General features: G+C 37.6%; 2 protein-coding genes across 2 annotated transcripts in view; both read left to right on the top strand.

The window, feature by feature from the left end:
- GABARAPL1 (GABA type A receptor associated protein like 1) overlaps positions 1-26803 on the top strand; it is a 304992-nt gene that overhangs the window by 270217 nt on the left and 7972 nt on the right. Inside the window, exons 3-4 of the mRNA XM_072424891.1 lie at positions 26224-26302; positions 26553-26671. Of these exons, the coding sequence (XP_072280992.1) occupies positions 26224-26302; positions 26553-26671 (198 nt within the window). The remainder of the gene's footprint in view (positions 1-26223; positions 26303-26552; positions 26672-26803) is intronic.
- On the top strand, positions 1923-15480 carry TMEM52B (transmembrane protein 52B). Its single transcript, XM_072424426.1, has 6 exons — positions 1923-2064; positions 3316-3380; positions 8936-8979; positions 10021-10059; positions 13016-13185; positions 15038-15480. The coding sequence occupies exons 2-6, from the start codon at positions 3336-3338 to the stop codon at positions 15256-15258; spliced, it is 519 nt and encodes a 172-aa protein (XP_072280527.1). The 5' UTR covers positions 1923-2064; positions 3316-3335; the 3' UTR covers positions 15259-15480.

The raw sequence follows: 26803 nt of genomic DNA on the forward strand, positions 1-26803 counted from the left end.
AAGGTTGCCAATTGCTGATCAGATGCTATGGTTGGCAGCTCCTTTGGTCTCTTGACAGCTGGCCTCTCTGTTTCTAGCTTTTTGGCCTGATGTGATTTTTAAGCATATGGAGTATTTTGTATAATTTGTCTAAATTTCATCTAGTAATATCTAAAGAATCTACAGATGCTATGCTTTTATTAAATATGCTATTTATATATTTGTTTTAATTTATCTTTGGGGCTGGATGATGAGATATTTTACCGTTGTTCTCCAGAAAAAGCAAATATTTTCTAATATAACTTTATATAATAACCTGACCCTATTTCATCACAATTTTCTTGAAAATATATATATTTACCTAAATGGAGTATACACTGAACTGAGGCTATTTCAAGCAACACTAGCTGATAAGAAACTTGGCGAAAGGAGAAGAGAGCCTAGAAATAACCTGAATGGTCTGTTGCTGTAACTTCACTGTCCAATCACAGTCTACGCAGGGCGCGGGCAGAGCATGGAGGGGTCCTAGCTATTTTTTCAGTAGAGCATGGAGTGGACCCAGCTTTTTCTGCCAGGTCAGGTCATCATTCTATTTTTTTGGCTTTGGAACCCCATATTAGAAGTACCTAGGTACCCAGAGCTAAAATACGGAATATAAATCACTATAATTTTTTTATCCTTCTATTTTCTAGTCGGCAGCTATAAAAGTAACACCTAGAGTACAATCTGTCTGGAGATGTATGGATCCAGACTTACAAATGAATCCCAATATTTTCAATTTATGACCTACAATAAGTGATGCTTCTGTAAATTGTCAGCCAATTTTCAGTGATTACCCCATAGCCTTTATTTATTAAAACATCCCTTTGACCATAGGTTTTTGTGCCAACAAGGCTCTATACACTATAGTATAATCATGCAGTAATAATTATTTACATTTTACCCATGCAAAATAATATTTGACAACAAGTCAGATGTTAGATGATAAAAAGGAGAATCCTGTGGAAAGTAACTGCCTATGGCAAATTTGTGAAAAATGTCCATAGATCCGATTTCTTCATACTTTCAATAACAATAAGAAAATGATCAAATTAGACTTACCCCAAGTTTACTGAACTTCTAAATATTTGCAGAACTTGATTGCACCAATTGTAATAAGGGATGTATTTTGAAGGTCAGCTGTTCCCTTTTGGAGGGCCACTAGGCAATTATGTTTATCCAAATGAAATGGGAAACCAAGCACAGCTGTGGGTGGCATTTGCCAACACAAAACAAATATAAAGAATGTGAAGGGTTCATACCAACTATGTAAACTAAGTTTACATTCTGAGGAAAGACCATTGTTTTTGTCACTGACAGCTTCTTCCAAAGTGCTGAAGGCTCTCTCCAACCTAACACCTGCAGTGGTTATATATCTAATGTGAATAATCTATTTATATTCCACTGTTTTGCTCCACTGGTTGTTTTATAAAATATCATGGTTGTAACAAGGGTAATACTTTGACCTTAATCTTGCTTTTCAATTGCCTTTGTGATTTCTTCTTCCTCCTCCTTAGTGGTTCCACATTAGTAATTTTATTGCACCCTCTGTTAATATTAACATTCATAATTGTAAACTGCTTTTCTTTTCCATTGGATATAACCCACTGAATCCCCTCAAGCCTCTTGCTTACATGAAGGAACTTGTTTAACACACATTAAAATGCAAAAGTAAAGCAAAACAATTACAAATGTGTCTGCATGGCTGCTTCTCGAAAACAGGCCAACAGTATTAGTAATAGTAGTAGATGCTTGTGATAAAAGGGAGCTAGAGACAAATATGTTAATACGATGCACATGCTTTTTCTATTTTTCAACAAACTTGCAAGAACATTGACTTTTAATGGGTGGGACAGGAGAAAAAGCCATAATAATGATTCCACCTTATTGGACTGCCACCATCTGAGCCCTCCCACGGCCTTCAGAAAATACAGTTTAGCAGTAAAGTTGCTGTTCATCTAAAAATTGGTCAGAAAGGTCATCTACTCTCCCAATTTATCCAAAATGAAGCAGTAAGTGAAAAACTTCAAGAGCTACAAACTACAGGTAAGAAGAATTCATTCAGTTTATCTTTATGTACTATACCCATTATACGTTCTGTACTTATGCTTTGAGTCTCTTTTCTAGTTTATAAACCAATCGACCTCTCAAACGCTACAGGAACTCTAGATTTGCATACGTGTCGGTGAATGAAAAAATTTTAAAACCACACAATCAGTAGGACAAGTAGGAATAATAATAATATTTATAATAATTAATCATTTTATTCCTGGTTGTCCTACTGATTGTCTTGTTTAAATATTTTTTACCTAACTTAACTTGCATTAGTACTGTTATCAGTCTTGAGTAATATTAATCAGTGAATGTCACTTTCCTGAGTTTAAGGATGAAAACTTATTTTTTCTTTTTGCATTACAATGAATGTTTAGTCTACTCGTAAATTATATTGAAATTTGGTAGGCCCACAGTGGCTTATTTTATCTGTTATGGGGGCTTCGGTAGTGAGATCCCCTACAATAAGTTCTGACTCTGTCCTTACCAGGGTTGGGGTTTAGGCTGTTTCTGCTTTTCTTGTGGTATTCCCACAGTGGGTCCCCTTATAATGAAAGTAGCAGGTAGACAGATCTAGTAAATTATTCAAAGATTTCACAGCTTGGGTCACTAAGAGTAGCTAGAAAGAAGGCATATTTTGACATTTAAAGCAAAATGACAAAATCTCCTGCTATCCTGATCCTCTTAGAATATGTACCCCATGTCATAACCCCTTTCCTAATCCAGCACCTTAGACGACTTGGCCATGCTAACCTCAAGCATAACCCCTTTCTCAGTTTCAGCCTTGGGCATATACCCACTGCTTCCAGATATGGTAAATTATTTGACCTTCCCCATGAAGCAGTGCTCGACTAATAGAAAGTTCCATTAAATAGGATCAGAGGAAATTATATGAAACTTGGGTAAATTCTTACACCATCTAACATAGAGATTACATTTTGCATTTGACTTTTTCTATGGCTGCAACAGAGGAAAGAGCAAAGGAGAAACACTGTGAAGGTGAATTTGAGTGAGTTGGGGGGTAGGTTTTAGTAAGACTTTGACACTTTGCCTGTCATGGGCCCAATGATCAGGTCTTTTTATCTGTCAAACATACACCAAACAATACATTATTGATTATCTGCTGACTTTTATTGTGTTTGTGGTCTTTTTTATGCTGAGAAAATAATCTTTTTATATGAAATAAAGTTCATAGGAGCAAATAGACTGACGGTAGCTTTTAAACATATCTGTTTCCTTGCTCAGGTTCTATGTGACGCAGTAACATGAGAGGACAGATTGCATTGTCTGTGGTCACTGGACTTTACCTGGTAATGTATAACACAGAACAACATTTGCACAGGGAACATTAACAATCTAATGTAATAATACAATACAATTTCAGTTGATGAATTACATACATTATATTATAGCAAACAGATGTTAGGAAGTATTACCTATTACCTAGTACTGCCTGATTGCTATATTAATCCAATGTAATATTGAATTACTAACCTGCAACAATTACGCACTTCAAGTCATCTGAAAGCATTTCTATGTCACTTGTCAAAACTGTGATGCCATAGGCAGCCAGACAACATATATTTCCAGAAGTCACCAAGAGAATCTCATGTATTTGTTTGTAATATTTATAACACATGATATAAAAACTCCAGAAAGTAAACATGGCACAGGAATTATAAAGAAGTTATCAATGCTGATCTTTTAGTGAAAATTCTAACTGCCTGGCTGGTATTATATAGGCTGGCTTTTACTTTACACATTTATGCACCATTTCTAATTATTAATAAAGCAACAACATCAACACATGTTTCAACTTCCCTATTCTATAGCAGAAAGATTCAAGGTATTAGTTCTCAGTGTCATGGATCTTGGCCTAGAGACTGAAGATAAGTACTGAAAATTACCATACAACTGTTATAGTCACAGTTAAGTCATGTTGTAAAGTGAGGCAGTAGCATAGGAAATGGGTTGAAGAGGTTTATTGTGAGACTTGGTCCTTTACTTCCCCCATTGATTATCACTATCTGGCTGCTTACTATTGTACAAAGAAATAGCAGAGGTACTCCACCATTAGAATATATCGGCATATTGCTGGCTCTGCATTATTAGTGAAAGATTTCCTCTTCCGACTCCATTTACAACAGTGAGTGTATGGTGGTAACACATGCTGGTAAGTCGCTGAGGGTCCACATTAACAGAAATCTGGGGAGCCCCTGATATGATTGTAGAATTCTGTTGTAAAGATGGGTAAAAGGTGGCTCCAGGTGTGAAGGGGGCCTGTAATGTGAAGTTGTGTGCATTGATTTTAAAGAGATGTTCTTTCAATAGGTTTGGGAGTCTAAAGTAAAATGAAAGAAGAAGTCTAGATGTGGGGGGGGGAGCTCTGATTTGAAGGGATGTAAAAGGCATTCTGTAAAGGAGAGAACTTTGAATATAAAGAGGAACTTTTCATGTGAAGGGCAGCTCCTGATGTGGAGGATAGTGTCCTAAATGGCGGGGAAATTAGAACTGGGGCCCAGAGATCTATAGATAGACAACCAAAATTGGCAGTGCAGAGTTGCTACGAAAGGAGGTTCCAAATCCGAATTCTGCATCATGGCCTATAGTCTGAAGCTATGTCAGTGACTTTATCAATAACATACTGTTATTCAGAGGTTGGACTAAGTTGTCATCCTTCAAGTGTAAGTCTAGTCCTGAGTCATTGACACCTAGTCCCAAGTCAAGTCTCAAGTCACCAAGAATTCTTCCAAGTCGATTCCCAAGTCAAGTCACTTCATTTATCCCCATTTGTCCCCATATAGAAACAGAACTCTGAACCTGTTCTTGAGCACAGGATCGCAATCTAAGTCCATGGCTTTCTACTCTGACAGCTGAAGGGGAAGGGAGGAAGGCAGTAAGGCTTCTGTAACACACTTCGAATGCAAGGAAGGTGGGGAGGAAGGCAGCGTTACAGAAGACTCACTGCCTTCCTCTTAACCTTTCTTGCATTCTAAGTTTTCTTCTCTGACAGCTGAAAGGGGGCAAAGGAGGCTTTGTTACAGACGCCTCACTGCCTTCCTCCCTTACCCCTTCAGCTGTCAGCAGAGAAAGCAAGTCGCGAGTGGAGTTGAGAGTCACTGGGGAGAACCCCCAAGTAGAGTTGCAATTCTGACCCCCATTCACGTTTTTAATTTTGTTATGTTGTAGCCTAATGCTACAGTTGTTTAAAAACTTTTTTCTCATTAATCTACACTCATTACCCCATGATGATTAAGTGAAAACAAAGTTTTAGACAATTTCGTAAGTTTATAAAAAAAAAAAAAACTGAAATATCCCCTTTATATAAGAATTCAGACTTTTTACAAAAACATTTGAAATTTTTCCCAGGTGCCTTTCCATTTTTCTTGGGCCATGCTGAGATGTTTTTATACCTTGATTGGAGCCCAGCTTTGGTAAATTCAATTGTATGGACATGATTGGGAAAGGTGAACACAAAGGTGAACAATGTTTATCAGAATAAAAAAACAAGCCATGGTGTCAAAGGAAGGGCCTGCAGAGCTCAGAGACTGGATTGTTTTAACCTCCTGAGCAGTAACCCTTAGTGTGACTCAGGGTAGAAAAAAGATGCTGCTAGCGGTAACCCCAAGTCACACTCGGGGTAGATAAACCTATGGAAACAATAGTAAATAAAGCGCTTACCTAATCCGACGGCGTCCTGCGTCGTCCTTCGCGTCTTCTCTCTTATTATTTTGACATGATTTTGTGTTTCAAACTTTATTATACTCATAATAATATACTGTAAAAAAAATTCTCATGAAAAACAATGTACCGCTTTTAGTTATCCGGACAGAAATTAACCCCCCAGGAGGTTAAAGTACAGATCTGGGGAAGGTTACAAACACTTTCTGCTGCACTGAAGGTTCCCAAGAGCACAGTGGCCTCCATAATTCTCACCTGGCCTGGCCAAACTGAGCAAACAAGGGAGAAGGGCCTTAGTGGAAGAGGTTATTGAAAACCTGATGTTAAGTCTGACTGAGTTCCAGAGATCGGCTGTGGAGATGGGACTAACATCCAGAAGGACAACCATACCTTCAGCCCTCCACCAATCTGGGATTTATGGCGGAGTGGCTACATAGAAGACAAAACACATGAAAGCCTGTCTTGAGTTTGCAAAAAAGTACCTGAAGAACTTTCAGACTGTGAGAAACAAGATTATTTGGTCTGATAAAACCAGGATTGCACTGTTGGACCTCAGTTCTAAATGTTATGTCTGGAAGAAACCAAGCACCTCTCATAAGCTGTCTAAAACCATCCAACAGTGAAGCATGGTGGTGGCAGCATCATGCTGTGAGGGTGTTTTCAAGGGGACTAGGAAACTTGTCAGGGTTGTGGGAAAGCTGAATGAAGCAAAGTATAGGGGTATCCTCAAAAAAATCTGTTTTACAGTGCCCAGGACCTCAGATTCGGCTGAAGGTTCACATTCCAATATTACAATGACTAAAAGCACACAGCAAAGAAAACACAGGAATGGCTTAGGGACAATGGTGAATGACCTAGAGTGGCCCAGCCAAAGCCCCGAAATTAATCATTTTAAACATCTCTGAAGAGACCTGAAAATGGCTGTCTACCCACAGCTCCAATCCAACTGGACTGAGCTTGAGAGGAATGGCAAAGAAAAATGACAGAAAATCCCAAAAATAATAGATGATGTAATTGCTGCCAAAACGTTCTTTAACTAAGTACTAAGAGCCTGATTTATTAAAGCTCACCAAGGCTGGAGAGGATACATTCCCATCAGTAAAGCTAGGTGATCCAGCAAACCTGGAATGGGTTTCGTAAGTCTTTTGCTATTTGTTAGCAAATGTTTTCAATTCAGGACCAGATCCGTTGCAAGTTTGCTGGATCACCCAGGTTCACTGATAAAAGTGTATCTTCTCCAGCCTTGGAGAGCTTTAATAAATCAGGGCCTTAGTACTTCGTACTTATTTGAAGCACCTTTTTTGCAGCAATTTACAAATAAAAGGTCTGAATATATTTCAGTTTTTTCTTTTTAATAAATTTACAAGATTCTCTAAAATTCTGTTTTCACATTGACATTATTGGGTAGAATAATGAGAAAAACATTTTAAACAATTGTAGAATTAGGTTGCAATATAATGAAATTAAAAAAAGTAAAGAAGTTTTCAATACTTCTAAATGCTGGATTTCCTTTAACAAGCTGGCAGATATGGTATTGGCAGGTTTTGTAAAAAGCATAAATGTAAAGCTAAAGGTTTACATCAGGGGTGTTAAATTTAGACAAAGTTGCGAGCCAACCTTAAAATTGTTTGAAAAAATTGAGGAAGTTTTTCCTTCTAGTTGGATATAAACCCTTTTCATATGGAAACAGGGGTTTTGCTTCTTTTTCAATCTGGAACAAGCTTAAAATAGAAAAAGAGGCATAAGAATTAAAAAAAAAATGTATTAAAGAAAAAATCTTTCCCTTTCTCTTGCCTCTTTCTCTATTTGTAGCCTTCTGAGTTAAATTTCAATGGTAACTTTTATGCACAGGCTAACAATAATAACAACAATTTTCTTCTATGAAAATCCAACCATTCAAGTCCATGCATTGGAGTAGCAAGGAGAAGTACAGCTGAGGGGGAGTGCTGGAAATGCCAGGTGCGGCCAATGCACGGCCCACTGCTGGAACTCCCTCCTCATTGAAATAGCGCTGCTATTACAATTCCCGGCATTTCTTGCGTAATGCGGGGACACGCATAGGCAGCGAGCTCGCTTGTCTATAGACGGGAGTGATGCCAGGAATTGTAGTAGCGACGCTTTTTTCAATGCAGCAGCCGGCCAGCTGCAGTTCATATTTAGGATTCCTTTGAGGGACAAAAAAGAGGATGTTGGGGGCCAGAGTTTGACACCCCTGGTTTACATATTTCCAAAAGTGTAGTAGCAAAGCTCCAGTCTACATAATTTTATTTGTTTTGCTTTTTGTTATAGATTGCTGTTATTTTGTTTACACTTTTTCTGATTCAATATTTTTATTGAGTTTTACAAGAGGATACTTTTGTTTGTTACATCAACAACTTGATATAAATATGCCATAAAAAATACAAGTGAATAGAATGCATGTTGGGACATGGAACTGTTTGCCTATTTTAAATAACTATTAATGTTTTGCTTTTCATGTTAGATCAGCAGTGTTTCATTTGGATGATATAATGTTCCCCAAGTGTAACCCTTGACATCAATAAAGAGCCACATATAATGTGGTCAGAGAGAGCAGATCTATTACAAGTGTGGCCTGTTGCTGGACAGATGGTGCAGGAGATTGTCAGAGAATGGGGATATATTAAAATAGACTAAACACTACTACCAAACCAGTCCCAGTCCAATCAACCACTAAAGCCCCCTAGGTAAAATACTGTCTCACATATATACACATACATACATATACAACCAGACCCAAAGATAATCAAATGGCCCCAATCTTTTTGGGATGCTCTCTTTTTTCCGTGATGAACCAGCATTTGGACTGCAGAAGCATGTTGGTCAATGTAACACAAGTGTCCATCACATCCATGTCCAGCATCCATGCTAGGGGCAAGATAAAAGGACAATACAGATATGTGATAAGCCTAAAGGTACAACAAGCCAGATGCTCTGAGTTTTTCTTTTTATTCTATAACAAATTTTACAGATGTCCTTTTTAAGTTCTAAATTAATATTATGAGGTGAACTCCTTTAACACTTTTACACTGAAGTTGCCCTTTTTTTATACACACAAAAGCATATTGCATCCACATCTAAATTGACATTTATGGTAACCATACATGTTGCATAGATTGTACAGCTAATGATAAATTTATAACTGTTAGTTATGGTTACATTCCAGATTTGTCAGGGATCATGTGAGTCCGACTGTGAAAACTCCAAGCAGTAAGTATACTCTAGTCATCTATACCAGACAGCCCAATATTGCATTTATACCAAACATACATTATTTATAATGATGTTGATAATGTGTTACATATAGTACATCAAAAATAATATATTGTATATTAATCTATGAGTCACTGAGATTGTATGTATGGAGTGAAACAAAAGCAGTAATTTATCGGACATAGGCAAGTTAAATCCCATCAAAACCCAATTTCAACTATTTTCACCTATTCACGCATATTCATCTGTTTGCATGTTGTGGGCTGCTACCAATTTATTTTCTATGGAAGTTTTATCACATGCCTATGGATCAAAATAGACACCTGCTTACAGATTTTTTTTCAGTGGACTGAAAGGCAACTCATCATTTCTTTATTACATTGCTACAGTATGTCAAAAGGCAGGTGTGTTTGTATACTCCATGTGTTTTCATTGCTGTATCATTTTAACACAATTGAATTCCCCTGGCATTTTGTATATCGCACATCAATTTGCATTGTACACACATAGGTATTATAGAGCGGTGGGCTCATTGTTCTATAGCTGGAGCTTGAGATTCCCTCAAACATTCCCTCCTGGGAATCTTCCAGGTCCATGTGTTTCAATGGCAGTAGTTGCTTCCCACAAGGGAATGTTTGGGTGATTGCCACCTTGTGTTTGGGGTTCAAAGGCACATGTCTGAGGTCCTATAATTACTTATTACTATAATATGTCAAATTAGTATACCTTTATTCTCGAAACAAATTTTTTTAAATGCTGCTGAATTCGAGGCAGCCTAACCAAACCTAAACATTGCTCTATTATAGATTATAGGCCATGTGACAGTGTCTGAGCAGGGTGTTGTATGCATGTGTATATGTTTTGTGCTTGCATTATTTTTTTTGTATTTCTTAAATCATACTATATGATATATATGCTGCATTGGCTAAAGAAAGAAGATTGCAGTATTGTAGATGACGTAACTTTTGCTGATTCTGTCCATCATATGCCATGTCTACTAAAGAAAATGTAAACCTATTGTTCTGCTTCTTGCTGCAGTTGCTCCAAGACAGACTGGATAAATCAGTGGTACATATGGTAAGACCCTAAAACCTATTACACTATATAGAATAATGGTATTAAATGTGCTATTATTGGCATGAAACTGTGGCTTTTGAAGGGTAGTTCCTTGTTACAATTATCATGAAGTTTATTTTAATTGTTAATATAAAGTAACATATGATTCCTTACAAAATAAAAAAGCAGAAATCAGTGGTGCTGGATTATTTGCTAATATAGTCTACTATAGTTATGTATAGTCTATAGTGAGATCCCAGTTTGACATCCCTGCATAGGAACCTTTAAGAAAGAATATAATCTACACATGCAGCATATTATTTCAATAAGTCAGCTGATACATCACACGGAGGAGTAGTAAAGCAAAACCACTGCATAGTATTTTAAAATTATAAGCATGGTCTGCATATGTAACTAGCAAAATTGATTTCCCCTGTATAATTATTAATATATAACTGTACACAGAAACAAAATTTTATATATATCTCAAACTGATCACATTATTTACATCTAGCTTTTTGGACGGATTACGTTGTATTGCATTTTTTATTACACGTTAGCACACTGCAATGTCATTTATTTTAAATGTCACTCTAATGCACAAAAGTGTAAACATAGATTGATGTATTTATTAAAGAAAAGTGGCAGATTTTATTTATACCCATTGGAGCATGGGCTGGCATATCAGCACAGGCCTTATATTCAAAGAGTATGCTGGTTTTTGAGACAAATACCTTATAACATATATCTAGTTTGCATCATGCTGTGCTGTAGATGCTCAAGAACAATGGCCAGGTGGTTGCCACTCTTTCCTTGCAGCACTAGAATCGCAGGTTTTGGCCAAGGTACTATCTGTTTAGCATTTCTAGGTTCTCCCCATGTTTGTATAGGTTTTCACCAGGCTCTCCAGTTTCCTATCAAATACCAAAAACATACTGGCCATAAATTATGTTAGGCTATGTTGTCGGCAGGGATGTAGGCCAGGAATGGGATATACTATTATATATCATATATTTATTATTATTACACAGAATTTTTATAGCGCCAACATATTACGCAACGCTTTACAAAGTCCATAGTCATGTCTCTATCTGTCCCTCAAAGGGGCTCACAATCTAATGTACCTATCTTAGTTATATGTCTTAACCTCCCTGGCGGTAACCCCGAGTGTGACTCGGGGTAGAAAAAAGTTGCTACAAGTGGTAACCCCGAGTCACTCTCGGGATTTTTATGTGTAAAAGCAGTACATTGTTTTCAAGAACATTTATTTTACAGTATATATAATAGTATGAGTATAATATGTATTTTTTTTATAATAAATTTTTTTTTTAATTACATTTTTTTTTAAATAAATAGATTTTTTAATTTATTCAATTTATTGTTTTTAAATGATTTTGTGTTTCAAACTTTATTATACTCCTACTATTATATTATACTGTAAAATAAATTTTCATGAAAAACAATGTACCGCTTTTAGACATATAAAACCGGAAAGAAATGAACTGCTAGGGAGGTTAATAATAAAGTTAAACTCCAGGTTAGCTAAATATTGCATGGGGTTAAATGTTTATTTATCTCTAGAGGTAATTTAGTTACTTCTAATTAGCTTATACCATCCAGATTGGCATTATAGGCACTGAAGTCAACCACTCACAAAGCAAGACCAATAGTATGGCATTGTCATACTAGGTGCAACGATAGCCGGCCTACAACCTGGATCATAGAGAGAGCTTGCCAGATGCTAGGGAAATGAGGGGTGAGATAAATAAAAGTACCATGAGGAAAGTAGTGTTCACCAGATTCTCCAAATACAATGAAACAAAATAATAAATGACAAATGAACAAAGAATGGAGACACAGAAAGAGGCTTTATAGGCCCCTATAATAAGCAAACAATTGGTTGCAATTACATTTTAAAGGCCAACAGTGGCACCAAACAGAGTTAAACCGAATGAGTAAACACGTCAACAATAAATTGTTAAGGAAGGTGTTGTCTCTGTCCCCCACGCGTTTCGCCGTATTGCTTCCTTAGGGGAGGTAGACATTTAGACTAGTTTGCAACATAACATGACAAAGTATGAATAACAAATATGTTGAAAACAGATGTAATCATTTTAAGCATAAAAAATGAATTAGCATAGGTAAGTAAAGAGATTAGTTATGGTGTACTTCACTCCTAGAATTAAAGGAGCATTTAACCCTTCAGTTGTGAGGCAAGCCCCACTGCAAGGGAAAGTTTCTGGAACTGGAAGATCACCATGATGAGGTTTTGTTTTTGATTAGCTATTCCTATAAAAACATTTAAAATGCTTGAACTTGTATGATCCCTGCTGCTCCTATTATTGTATAGTTTTCTATTTTCTTTTGGGTGTACCAATGGAGAAAGTGCCAAAAACAGAAGCCATATAGACCAGATAATATTTTATTTATAAAAATGCATTAAGTTCCTAGTTTTAAAGGGCCCCCTTTATTCAGGGCCTGGTAATATTGAAAAAAGTGTATGCTGGACTGATAGAAATAGGGCCCGTACACTGGGTCTTTCGAGATCATTTCCAGTAACAATAGAACAAACAAAGCTATTTAGTTCTATGGAGGCGGAAGAGGCGGAAGGATGAGTGGTAGGTACCTAGTTGCATTCTCCCCCATAGGAAAAACAGCAGTTGCCCTGTGAATGTTAAATGATGACGGGGATGAGGGGATGGCAGCACAGATTTTCACTCCAGAAAATCACAAAGTGTTCGCCTGAGATGACAATTACCTAGCGCTTGTGCAGAGTTTAAAAGGCATCCTGAGGGCTTAACTAGTCTGATGATTGCTCCAGATGTTGGTTAGGCTTTCTTTCTTGCACACATACCACCCGGGGAATTTTTACATGTATGTTACATTCATTCCAATGGATGGAAAACTAGTGTTAGCTGAAGTTTCAGTTTTATTTCCAATGTCTTTGTTACGTATTGTCTTTTGTCTTGTGCCCCAGGCTTGTTGTCACTGCAGGAGTTCTGATTCTCATGTTTGGGATCACTTGTGCCTGTCTGAGGTGCTGGTACCTTAGACAGCAGCGCTGCCCTGAAAGAGGAGGGGAACAACCTTGTGAAGTCACAGTCATAGCCATTGACCATGACAGCACCATCCAAAGCACTATAACCTGTGAGTCGTGTAATGTATTACCTGTTCTTTGCTCTGTGATAAGGCAGTGCTATTATGTATGCAGCAGAAGGTGCTGGGATGACATGGCATTACTGACTCATATGTTGACACCGTGTAATCCGCATTGCATGACTATGAATACATATCATTATATTATGTGGATAAATAAATGAAACATCATTAAACAGTTACTGATAATTACATACATACAATAATTACTTGGCATTATCACAGTAATTAATTCATAGAATGGGAGTGATGCTCAAGATTGCAGATAACCTTTACAGGAAATGTTCTAATATTTACCGGTGGATTCATACCCATGAGATGTAATTGTCTTGTTAAAAGGTTACCGCATAATATTTCTTCCATCACAAATCCTTAGTGCAATACATTCATGCCAAACCGTGGCAAGTTGTGCAAATCATTGTTTTATCCAAAGTATCTAGCTATGCATCCAGAAGCACTGGTTATAGTACAGAGGGATACCGAAAAGTCTGGTGCCTGTCAACACTGGGATGGCAAGCTGAGTGGTACAAAGATCACGTGGGCTCAAATTAAGGCAGAGAGCCAAAAAATCTCAGCTACCTGTGTGGCTGGTATGATGGAGCTAGAGGGGTTGGATGAAGTATTTACACAAATTTGTTTGATATTTGCATATTTTCCTATTGAAAAGAATGCAAATGGTTCCATTACTAAATAAACAACAATAAAATGTTCAAAAAGCAGTCTATACAAGTGAATCAATAGTAATAAGTCACACTACTGGTGAATAAAATGTTTGCTCACTTGCAGGGTTATACTGCCCCTTGATCCCTATGCACCTGACACAACTTTTCTATCCTGTGTCCTGTACAAAACAGACACAGCTCATTTATAAAAACAGATATGGGTTTGTTTGGGCCCCCAGATGTTGCACATGCCAGACCCAGTACATGTGAAGGCAAAACTTTGTACTCCGTTTTACTTTTGTAGGTAATAATTAAAAACCTCTATCATTTTTTTTCTTTCTTTTTTTTGTTGGAGGGGGGGTTGCCTTAATTTTCTGTCTTTATAATAAAGAAATGAGAATAATTTGCTTCAAAGTAAACAGAATGTCCATCTTAGAGAGTTTCCTCTTGTTGACTCCTCTTGCTCTGATGTAAACTCAAATGTTTTGGATTAGCCATCACTTCCTGTTTTGCTGATGATTGTAATAAAAGGAATAAATCTTCACAAGAGGAACCCAGACAGAAATAAAAATGTGACAAAGGCTCTACCCCCTATCCAGTACACCTAAAATTAAAAGAAAAAAAAATTACATTTGCTTAAACTCTTGTAGTTTTCAGATGGAGTAGTGTTCCAAAAAACACTGACTGGCCAAAAAAGCCCCAAAATCTTTGGGGCAGTGGTATAATTTGAGATTGGAGTCCAAACCCCATTAAGAATCTTTCGGATGTGCTGGAGAAGACTTTATGCAGCATTCTGACTCTCCCATCATCAGTATAAGATCTTGGTGAAAAAAACAAATTATGAATAGGAATAAATGTTTTGATATTGCATAAAGTTATGTGTATATTTGCTTTATACTGTTTTTTCCAATAAATATTTTATATAAGAAAGCTACAAAAAACCCTGTGTAAGTTTCGATTGGTGTCAAGCAGTCAGGCCATTACACAATATATAATATAATAATACTTCTCATAAATCACTCCTTATTGACTCCTTCTAACAATCTATCCACCTAAGCATTTTTTGGCAGTAATCTTCATATAAAATGCACAATTAAAACTACCATAAAATCCTATCAATAGTACATTGATAACATGCCAAAATGTCTTCTCTTATACTATGTATCTTCTTTGCTTCACAGCTCTGCAGTCAGTGTTTGGCCCAGCTGCCCGTAGGATATTTGCTGTGTCACATTCTCTTCACACCGGTACTCCGCCACCGCTGACCACTGTGGGACCGGAGACCCCACCATGCTATGAAGAGGCCTTGCGGTTGAGTCGCTTCACAGTTGCCCGCAGTACTCATAAACCCTGCGTGCTTGCTCCTGTCCCTGAAGAAAGAAATGAGATACCCATACCATAAGGGTCAACCCCAAGTCTTGCAAAAATGTGCCTAATTTTTAGGGCTGAATTATTTTGAGAAGGTTAAAAAACCTACATCTGATAGCAAGCATGTACTAGAATATCAAGTCTAGAGCAAAGGGCTTGCTATATAATAGGATGTATTTGTCTTTTGGGAACAGTTATGTGCTGTTTGGCTTCAAATGTTTATTTTAATTAAAAAATAAAAGTCCCTAGTCTTCCATGAAGTTGTACTGCTTTGAAATGGTTGTAAATGCTTAATTATTCTTACTGTGTAAAACAAAGTTGAATCACTTGAAAAACATATACTTTTATTACAATTTCACATTTATATATAGTTATATCTGTTTCACCATTTGATAAAAAAAGGAATCCTTTAGGCTATGTTCAAATTGGTGGCATGAACAGTGGCTCCCGTGCAGCTCCCATTGGCTGGCACCTTGCTAACCACTCAGTGCCCACACCGGTTTCCTAAAAAACCACATTTTAAGGAAGGCAGAAGCTACATGTACAGTCATACCCAAGGAGGCTGTAAGCACATTGTAACCTCAATACCAGTTTGAACAAAGCCTTAAACCTGTGATCAGGGCATGGAACTGTTTACAAAGTCATAACAATGAGTAAATGGGATTTAAAACAAGACTTCAATGACCTCTAGAGCTGCAGGTTGCATTTAGGTTGTCCAAGTCATTCTTTCAGCAGCTCAGCTCCCTTCTCCCGATATTTATGCCTCCAAAAACACAGAGAAGGGTAACACTGAAAATACTATACAGGACTTTTCAGCAACAACCTTATAAATACAAACTGGGACCAAAGCAGACTATCAGATCCCAAACTGTTGGGTTTGGGCTATTATCATGGTCCTTACTTTACTATCCGCCATGTTACTAACCAGGACTAAGCATGCAGTTATTAAGGTCAATGCTTTTTTTAGGGATCAGAGTGGTAAAATCCTGGATCTTTCAGCCTAAAACAAGTCACCAATGACAATTCCTAGTTTTTGTGAAACATTTGTTGGATGAAGCAACCACAGTTAATTTGCATTGTAGTGGAATTAAAGCCCAGTTGAAGGTTTAATTTAAATCAGCAAAGTACTTACATATGTTCCAAAACAAAAGATGTGTAAAGTCCTATCATTTGTTTTCTTTAGTAAAAAAAAGCCTACATATTGTAGAGAAGGGCCTTTGCTTTCTGCATGGGAACAGTGGTCTCTCTGCACAAGATCCTGCTAACTCAGAACTAGAGCTCTCCTCTCAGCACATTTTATGCTCCCTGCTGATTGAATAGCTCTAGGTCTGACTCAGCAGGAGGTATTTTGGAACTATGCAGAGAGACCACTATCAGTACACCTAAAGCAGAACTATAGTGTCATTTATTTATTTATTTCAGAAGGTATAGATGATGCCAGTATACCCCGCTGCTGGATATAAATTACTTTCTGCATGTGTGGGAGTTACATAATTCCTTCCTGGTCAATCAAGATAGCCAAATGTCTGAACCTGGATCAGGAGAAGATGCCAGCATCCATACTGGAGCGAGGATAGGTGGGTGCACTCTGAGCAAACCTGTAAGTTTATTTTAGTCCAGAAAGGACATGCCTGCTCACATATATTTACCTTTACAGCAAAGTTCTGCTTTAATATAGCAGTTGGCCAGATGTCACCAGGTATGGCCATATACTATGATAGGTTAGAAAAAAAATTAAAATAATCATTATTCTCAGGTACCTACAGGTCAACTGACGAATTCTATGTAAACTACAGTATGTAAACTTGCTTACTGTGACAATTACCGCAATAGCACAGGTGCACGGTCACCGGATATGAGGGTTAATTTACTAAAAGAATACAGGTTGTTCACAAAGTAAAGGGATCCCTGGCAAGGGTTATTTCACTAAGCTTGGTAAATGAGATAAAGCTCTGCTGACTTTCTTTTAATAAATGAACCCCAATGTGTCATTTTCAACATGTCCAACACCTCTGTGGTATTCGCAGCTACCAGCTAGTGGTGCACTACTGGTATTCCCCTAATTTCTGATCCTTTTAAATTTTCATCACTGCACAAATAAATGTGAATCCCGCTTTATAATCCAATAAACACTGCCATGGGGATTTTGTAAGTGAATTAAAAATGTGATCACATGCCAGAGATATCATTTCATTATTGCCTAGTGCTCCCCATGGTGCTTTCCAGTTACTTCTGCATGCCTCTGGGTCACATAAGTGAGATATATTGTAAATATTTGGAATAATAAAGTTAAGTAACTGCTAACACATTTTCTTGTATTATAAAGTTCTAGTTTCTCATTATTACTGTCCTCTTACTGTTTTGCATCCTTCTTGCTGGAAAGGTATCCCTTGTAATGCAGTTTACTCACTTTAGGTTGTGGCATATAGGACTGAACTGATTAGCAGGAGACCTAGACAAAGTATGAAGCTATTTACAGCATTTAAATGAAATCAGCAATGGTAACCCATTATTCATCTTCTATGACAGGTGTTTTTTAAAGACCAAATCCAGGCCACTTAAGCTATCCAGTAAAAAGAACAACTGTGTTAAAGTCAGTAAAGTTACTGAACTAACCAAAACTGAGTTACAGTGGTACCGTGGTATAAGTCCTTAATCTGTTCCAGATCCTTAGACTTATACCAAACAGGACTTATACCACACATATTCTTCCCATAAGAAATAAAGGGAAAATAATAAATCTGTTCCCATGAAAAAAATCCTATTGTTATTGGCATATTATACATTGATGGGGTTGTATGAAATTCAAACACTGCCTAATACTAAAATACAAAAATACAAAAGCAATTAGATGAAATAAATGAAGATTTAACCTCACTTTAGCTTGCTGAGAAGAGTTGAGTGCCTACTAGGATGGTGCTGAGAAGGGAGGAGGAGGAGATGTTATGAGCACGGGTTGTTCACTTAATGGTAGGAACTGGCGTACTGACGCTCGTGGGCAGTCGTGGCTTTGTCTCGAGAGAGGTAAATAGGGTAGCACGCGGTGTTATGACTCATTTTGACCCACACAAGTTCTAGCACAAAGGTTGTATACTAAGCAAAATTTTTTCGTGTCCAAACAGGACTTATACCAAGTTGGACTTATTCCAAAGAGGACTTAGACCGGGGTACCACTGTATTTGTAATCAACTGCAGAATAACTTTAGAACAGCCTTTCTTGACCTTTTTTTAATATCGGGGACTCCTTGAAATAACTTGCAGGTTTTAGGGAACCTCCGCTATAATTACTATATCCACAGCTCACAGTACATTAGCATGGTGGTCAGTAGGAAGAATGCCTCTTACATTGCTGGACAGTGGGGAAAAATGTCAACCTTACAGATGGAAAGGCACAAATTTGTCATTGCTCAAGGAACCCCTAGGAAACTCTGGAGGAACCCCAGGGTTCCACAGAAATCTGGTTGTGAAACACTGATCTAGAAAGCAGCTCAAGGAATCATTGGAAGTAAACAAAAGGTCTGTGATCGGTTGATTTGCCCTTTGTTCTGTATCACAAACACATTCAGACTGTAAAGGCTTTAGGTTGGTAGCTCTAAGAATCTATTTTTTCATCAGGTTATCTGAATCTGAGAGAACCAGCTCTCATATCAATAGCAAAGTTGTAGGTTAACAACAGAAGGGAGTGGGGTGGACAGATCATAACTGGAATGTCTAGATAAAAAATGAAGAATGTGGTAGGTATGCTGTGTTCCCTGTTTGCATCTCAATGTGTCACCATGCTGGAAATAGCTTTCTTGTGTTCTTAAAGCTAAACTAAACCTTTAAAGTAAAAAAAAAAATGTAAACAGACAGGTCCTTTAATACAGAAGGGACAGGCGATAAATAAAATAAACTTACATGCCTGATTACAATTTTTGATTTGTGCTCACCTGTCCTGAATTTGGGTGAGGGTGCCACTATCTTCTCCGCATCTGGTCCTTTTCCACGTGTTGGATCTTCTGCCATCAAGATTGGCCAGTCTGGGGATAACATATTACCCACACGTTTGTGGTAGTGCATTCAAGCAGCCCCAGACTAAGCCAGGATACACAAAAGTGTATATAATGTATATACACTTGTATATGTATACAAGTGTATATAATAAAAAAGGTTGTGATTTTTTTTGCAGAAAGGACATAGTCTGTTCCTTCTGCCTGCTTTCTGTTTTTAAATGTGGAACTATAGTTCTCCTTTAAAGCATAATGACAAATTTGTATAAAAACTAACATTCTTCCTCCGTTTAGATACCTGGACATTGGCCCTTAAGTGACCACTGACATCCCCCTGGTTTTCGATCCAACATCATCCTGAGAGTGGAGGGGCACATGGCAGTCACATGTGTGTATACCCCGTACTGCCAGCACGGAGAGCCACGTTAGGGGTCAGGTTTAAAAGTTTTAAGCATCAAGCACAGTGTTTCTCAACCATGGTTCCTTCGGAAGCTGCTAGGGGTTTCTTGAGCAAATTGTGCTTCTCAGGGTCAGTTTAAGTGACACCAATCATGATTTTGGCTATCTGTAATGGTGACATTCTTCCCATGTAATGGTGACATTCTTCCCATGTAACTGTGACATTTTTCCCACTGGCCAGCAATGTAAGAGGAATTCTTCTAGCTGATCACCACACTAATATACTGTGAGATGAGGTTATAGTAATTATAGCAGGGGTTCCCCTATTCCTGGAAGGTATTTCAAGGGTTACCCCATGTAAAAAGGTTGAGAAATGCTAGGAAAGAAGGAATACTTAAATTCACTACTTCATCATCATTTGAATGCTGCTAAGCCTTGAATTTGCTCAAAGTGGAAACAAATTTTACCGTATTTTGGGCAGTGAAATGCTAGCATTTACAATATCACACATATGAAAGCCACGCTAGCCTCTCAAATGCAATGGCCTGAGCAATTTAGACAAACCTGGTTTTACTGGATCCAGTTTAGGTTCTCTACTGAGAAGCAAGTATTGATAAGCCAGGAACTCTCTACCCACTACACTACACTCCCCCAACCTTCTTTTCCTATTCTTCTTTTCTCCCTCCCCCATTCCTTTTCACCCATTTTACATTCCCCTAATTATATAGAAGCTTTGCTGGTCTTTCTTTGTACACTCCTCAAGCATTTCTGTGTGTCTGTTGTTTCAGTTGTGTGCTTGAATCCATTGCATTGTATTCACCTGTTACCTTGCCTATGCAATTTCTTAAAGTTTTTGATACCTTTTTTCATTCTGGATCTACATGAATACTATATGTTTCATTGTATTTTGAGTTATTGTTATTATTACTAATATTAAACAGTATTTATACAGCACCAACATATTGCACTGCACTTTACAAAGTCCATAGTCATGTCACTAGCTGTCCCTCAAAGGGCTCACAATCTACTATAGTCTTTAGTATTTTAGTATTTAGGGAGGAAATAAACCTTAGACTGTGTCATTAACACAGTCTAAGGTCTATTTAGTGGGAAGGTAATTAACCTCACTGAATTTTTTGGAATGTGGGAGTACCCGGTGCAAAACCATGCAAACATGGAGAGAACGTGCAAACTCCATGTTGCTAATAAATGTAGAATTCAAGAAAAACTTTAGGCAACCTAAAAAACATAATTATTATTCACCTGTCTGGTAGACACTCATTTTTCATAGGTGTGGCTGCTGCTTTTACCCAACACTTCAGGATATGCTGGATAGAATAAAAAAAATCACGTTTTGTATACAAACTGTAGTACTTTGAATATGGCCCAATAAACATCTGTAACTGCAGTGCTATTTACTCTCAGTAAGTGTAGGGGGAGGGTGCACTTCAATTTTTGTTCTAGTAATTTGTGTCTTATTAGGGAGATTAATTATAAGACACAACATAAAGTGAGATGAAAGATTTCCAATGTGGGGGGAATCCCCTAGACAGTCATTACAGGAACCATTGTCTCCACTGGAAGATTTGCCCTTTATCCGTGTTCTGGTGGCAAATTTTCGTAATGATATTAATGATCAAGACAATTAGGCAATCACAGATAACAAGCAATAACAATCTGCCAGTGATCTCAACTCTTTGATCTCTCAACTCGCTCTAAATCAGTGTTTCTCAACCCTTTTAATGTGGGGAACCTCTTGAAATAACTTTCATGTAACTCTTTTTATGTTTACTATATCCACAGCTCACAGTAGTAGCATGGTAGGAAGAATGTCACCTTAACAGATGGACGAAAATATCATTGGTGTCAGTGGTAACGGACTCGATAGGTGCAAATAGTTCATTGCTTAAGGGTCCCCTTGGCTTGCAAGCTACTTTTAAAATGACCAAGTCAAAATGATCTACCAACAAAAAAGGGATAGGGAAAGTAGCGGCTCTTTATGGCAAACTTGATTAAAACTAGATAAAATCTTTTATTTAATTCATATCATTGATAATATCTCTGCGATTTTCTTATACCACTCAGAGTTCTGTTAGATTCTGTAGCAAATGTTTTCATACTGTTCAGTGCAAGGAATTACAATATTCCCTCCCTTATCAGATTGCTTTATTATAATATCTTTATTGGCCCTCAACTTTTTGAGGGAGTTTTTTGATATTTGAAGTCCAAATGTTCTTTCTTCCTATACGGTAATTTTTTCAATATCCTGTGTGACTAAATTTAAAAAGGTATGTATATGAGGATAGAGTGAGGATACATGTACTGATCTACTAACAATAAAAACTTGGACTTAATAACTCCTGTGCGCGATAGGGTTCATTTTGAAAAGCAGGGCTCAGCAATTTGCTTGCGTTGCCTTTGTGATCTAATGGTAGATCGCGAACCACCTGTTGGGCACCCCTGCTCAGTTTGAGAAACACCTATTTAAAGTTTTAATGTGGATCTATTATATCTGCCTGGAGTCCAGCTTTAAAAGCAGAAAGAATATAACAAAATATAGAATATAACAAAACTATAAAAATAAACAAAATATTACAACAAAAAACATACAAAAGTGTAAACATAGATATTTATTTCTGTAATAATGAGAAACATAATGTGTGACAGTGACACAGCATTTAGCAGTCAGAAATAGGAAAACTGGAATAATGTTTTGATGATCGTATGACTTCCATATGCTGACTCATGCTGCTAGTATACCAAGTTCTTTCTGACACTTTCATAGAGTATTGTATAATTTGCACATACAGGATATTATCACACACGTGATTCCACTTACTCATTACTGTCACATGGATTGTAACACATATAGATGACTATGTACCTTGTTTATTTATAGGCTTAAAAATATAGGATTATATTTTATTGTATTCATTGATAGGGCCATTCAGGGGCTTCCTAGGTGTGAAGGAGCATATATATTAGTGCCATGGGTTGTGTGTAGGCACTTTATGCCAGTTTAATAATGCTGGAATGAAGAAAGGGTTAACTTGAAATATCATAACTGTACTTACACAGGAGGAGGTCTGCTGGGAAAAGTTTTAAAATGTATCTAAAGCCAAAACTTTTTTTTAGTATTTTAGTAGTTTTAGGAGTTTAGTATATATTTTTACAGAGCAAATTTACTCAACATTTTTACTCATGAGGAACTCTTTAATTTTCAGGTGTGAACCCAGGCTGAGAATGGCTGGTACAGAGTATGAATTGGCTGCCAAACACAATGCATAGCGATGTGCATGGCAAACTGCACCACATACCCATCGTGGGATGGAACACTCATGGAGACTGGCATAGTTTTGATGTCATAAACACTCACACTTGCTCACACCTGTCACATATGAAATGTTACACTTTTTATTCATTTTGGTCATCGTTATCCTTTGCCAGACAACACTAGAAATGGATAAATGAGGGCAAACACACAGGCATTTAGTTATTCTTGATGTATTATAGATTGTAAGCTCTTCTAGGCACGGTCCTTTCCTCCTCCTGTGTCACTGTCTGTATCTGTCTTTTGTAACCCTTTTTAATGTACAGCGCTGCATAATATGTTGGTGCTATATAGTCTTTTTTATTATTATTATTATTATTCATAATAACAATAATAATAATTATTATTATTATAATAACTTTCAGATATGACTGCTTGCTTTATCATCACCTTCATCCCTTCAATGGTGTCCATAGCCATGCAAATGATTAAAACCCAGCCAGATGTTACAATTTTCTAAAAATGTAGGTATTTGGACAATAATATGGATAATGTATTGATCTTTCAATCAGTATTTAGTTTGAAAGGATTTCCACCATCAACAATCAATCCATTATATTGACTGAACATAACTGAGGCTATCTTCACAAATTAATCAATTTGAGGGGAGCATCAGATCACACTTTATTGAAAATTGATCATCGTTTTATAAAACCTGCTCCTATCAACAAATCAGATTTGAGTTGTCATTATTCTAGTACAGAATAAAAGATGAATAGCAGTAGCTGATTGGTTGCTGCAGTTATCACCTACGCAGTTTTTAGAAATGGGCAGCAACATTTCATAATTCTTAGTATTTAGACAAATCTGTACAAGGAAAATGTTCTTATTTTCCATTTATATACGCAATAATCATACGCAATAACAACATTGTTTGCAGGGGCAGTCAGGACACAATCAAGGCCTTCCTATCCTATGCACAATCATTCTGACACAAATAGAAAGAACACTGTGTCCTGAAAATAACCAAATCTGGGACACCTGTGTTATAAAAGGGACAGTAATTTTATGGCACAATCACAAGGGAAATAGTGATAAGATTCCACTTTTATGAAGGAGGTACGTCACTGTTATGGGCGAAGGTGATATTACGGCACTGTCAGAAAGGGGACTTTGACACTACAGCAATTTCGTAAAGGGGATAGTATTATTATACCAGTGTGGTAAGGGAGACAGTAGTCCAGTATTGCTATATCGTACTAAAAAACACATTTCTGGGCCCCATACGAGGAAAACTTTCTGGGAACTTTTGAAAATTCCAGCATTGCAAAGTCATTCTCTTTTAATTAATCGGGGCCATTTACAGAACTACCGCTTGCCCCCCCTTCCCAATGCCAACCCTAATTATGGCACTACCATAAGCATACTTTGACACTACAGCACTTTCTTAAAGGGGATAGTAATATTACAGCACTGTCGTAGGGGATAGTAAAATTAAGGAACACTGCAGTATGGTCATAACAGGTTATATTGCAACACTGTAAAAAGGTGACTTTGATTTGATGGCACTTGTTATTTTGACTGAAGTGTAAGAATGCTTTATATAAACGGCTGCATTTAGGAACACCTGTACTTAAACAACTGCCTCTCCCCACCACTGCTCACAGTTGGTATTTTATGATGCTTATACTTGCACTCTAAGAACCTGTTTTGATTGATGCTGATGCCTTGCTAAAAATCCTTTTACTCCCAGGCACATACTTAATCTTGCAGAATTTTGGGTGTCTGAGTAGTCAATTGCTAGGCCCAAATGCAATCACATGGGGTTGGGGGTGGGCTGGTGTGGTGCAAGAATCGGTTCACAAGGAAAGTGGATTGTTTGACAGATCATAACAACACCATGAAAAACATAAATATTGTACAGGTTTTAGGAAGTTATTTTAGCACAGGTGCTCTTTAAATAATAACTAACCAAGCACAGTTTAAATCTTAAAAAAGGGATTTGAGGGAGAAAGGAAAGTGTGTTTATGCTTTGCCTCTAGCAGTCCTATCTATAAGGAAACAAAGTACCTGTGTGTGGCCTTTGCTCCTCCCCAGCAGCACAATATGGCTGAGCAATTCCCAGGAACAAAAGCACTGTTCCTAGAGAAAAGATACGTTTTTATAGTCATATTGTTGGATTTGAGGTCTGTGGTGGACGTATAGAATGCATTGTTCGCATATCGTTATCATATGTGGTCCTGTTGGTAACAAAGCCTATTGAGAAGCCTCTATATAAATCGAGTGCTAACAAAATTATCTGCTGCCTATAGATGCCAGTCAGTTCACAAATGTAATTTCTGCATTGCAGAGAGTAAAATAAAAATAAGATATGGTTGCCTTTGCCAATTTTGCAGCATCACAAATTGTAACATGGCAAGGGCCCAAGAATTAAAATATTGAACAGGTATCAGAGTTTGCATTGCTACTGTGATGTTACAAAATGGGTCTTGTTTGTCATCACACAGTTTTGTAAGGAGAGTAAAGAAACTATCCATACAGCCAGCAATAATCTGTATTTTACATCCTAATTAGCAGTAACCTGGACTTGTACGGAAAACGATCATGGTGACGTACTCCATTCAACTATTGAATAACCCAGCGTGAAACTTGGTCATAAGTTCTACCTACGTGTATGGTTATCATATGACATACGATACCAATACCTGGCTTGGATTTCAGAGTTTATTGTGCACATTAATGATAAAATTATAGGGCCTGGTCCTAAACTAAGATATTTCCTAATTAATATTTATCTTGTTTGACAGATTCTCAGATGCCAAACAAAGGGAAGCTCAAATTTGTCCCTTTGGTTTCGTTTATGGATTAGTTCTGTTGTCCATGTTGGTGCTCCTATTGCCTTACAACTGTCTGTTCCCCAAGGCTCCATACACAAGTGCAATATTTGTCGTTGGAAAGGATCTTTCACGATTCTTTCCAATGAGAAACGACTGCACGATGTAGGACAACGTTCTGCTCTATGGAGAGGGAAGGGGGGAGAACAACAGAACGGCACCCCGTGGTTCTCTCTTCACTTCCATTACGATCGTTCGTCGTCTGTGGATCCGCCAGGACGGTCCTTTGGACGATAGATGACTAGCGCTTTGCACACGCCAGATTCTCGTCCGATATCAGCCCTGAGCCGAATACCAGATGAGAACCATTGCGTGTGTATGTAGCCTAAGAATTTCGGCAAACTTTGATGAGGAGTACTACTAATCTTCAAGATGAACAAAGCTAGATGTTAATCGAACACAAATATGTCAAGCTTAGTAATGTGTCAATGTGTGTTTTATTTCAGGTAATTGTTGAAAAGGCTCCTAAAGCCCGTGTCCCTGACTTGGACAAGAGGAAATATCTTGTACCATCAGACCTCACTGGTAGGTTTCCCTCCCCCTTGTATTGCCATATCATGCTTCTCTTACCTGCTATCTTCAGCACTAGAAATGTACAGGTTGTCTAGTGGTAACAGAATACAAGAAGTGTTGCAATATGTTTATGTAGCTGTGTAGCAAAGACCTTCAGTCATTGTACACAAATATTCTAGGATATTGTTTTTCGTCCTTGCTTGTTTAACGTGACACCCATGTTGATCAGCTGTGTTTGCTTTTTCCCTTGACAACTGTTCAGTTGGACAGTTTTACTTCCTCATCAGGAAGAGGATACACCTTCGACCAGAAGATGCACTGTTCTTCTTTGTCAACAACACCATTCCTCCAACCAGTGCCACCATGGGACAGCTGTATGAGGTAAGAGGATATTAGATTAAAAGTTTGCTGATGGTTACATTTACTTGTCATCAGCACAGGAATAACACCATGCAAAATGCAAATCACTGTAGAGCGGTGTTTCTCAACCAGGGTTCCTCCAGAGGTTAATAG

The sequence above is a fragment of the Pyxicephalus adspersus genome, chromosome 10 (assembly GCF_032062135.1).
Source record: "Pyxicephalus adspersus chromosome 10, UCB_Pads_2.0, whole genome shotgun sequence".
NCBI classification, from domain to species: domain Eukaryota; kingdom Metazoa; phylum Chordata; class Amphibia; order Anura; family Pyxicephalidae; genus Pyxicephalus; species Pyxicephalus adspersus.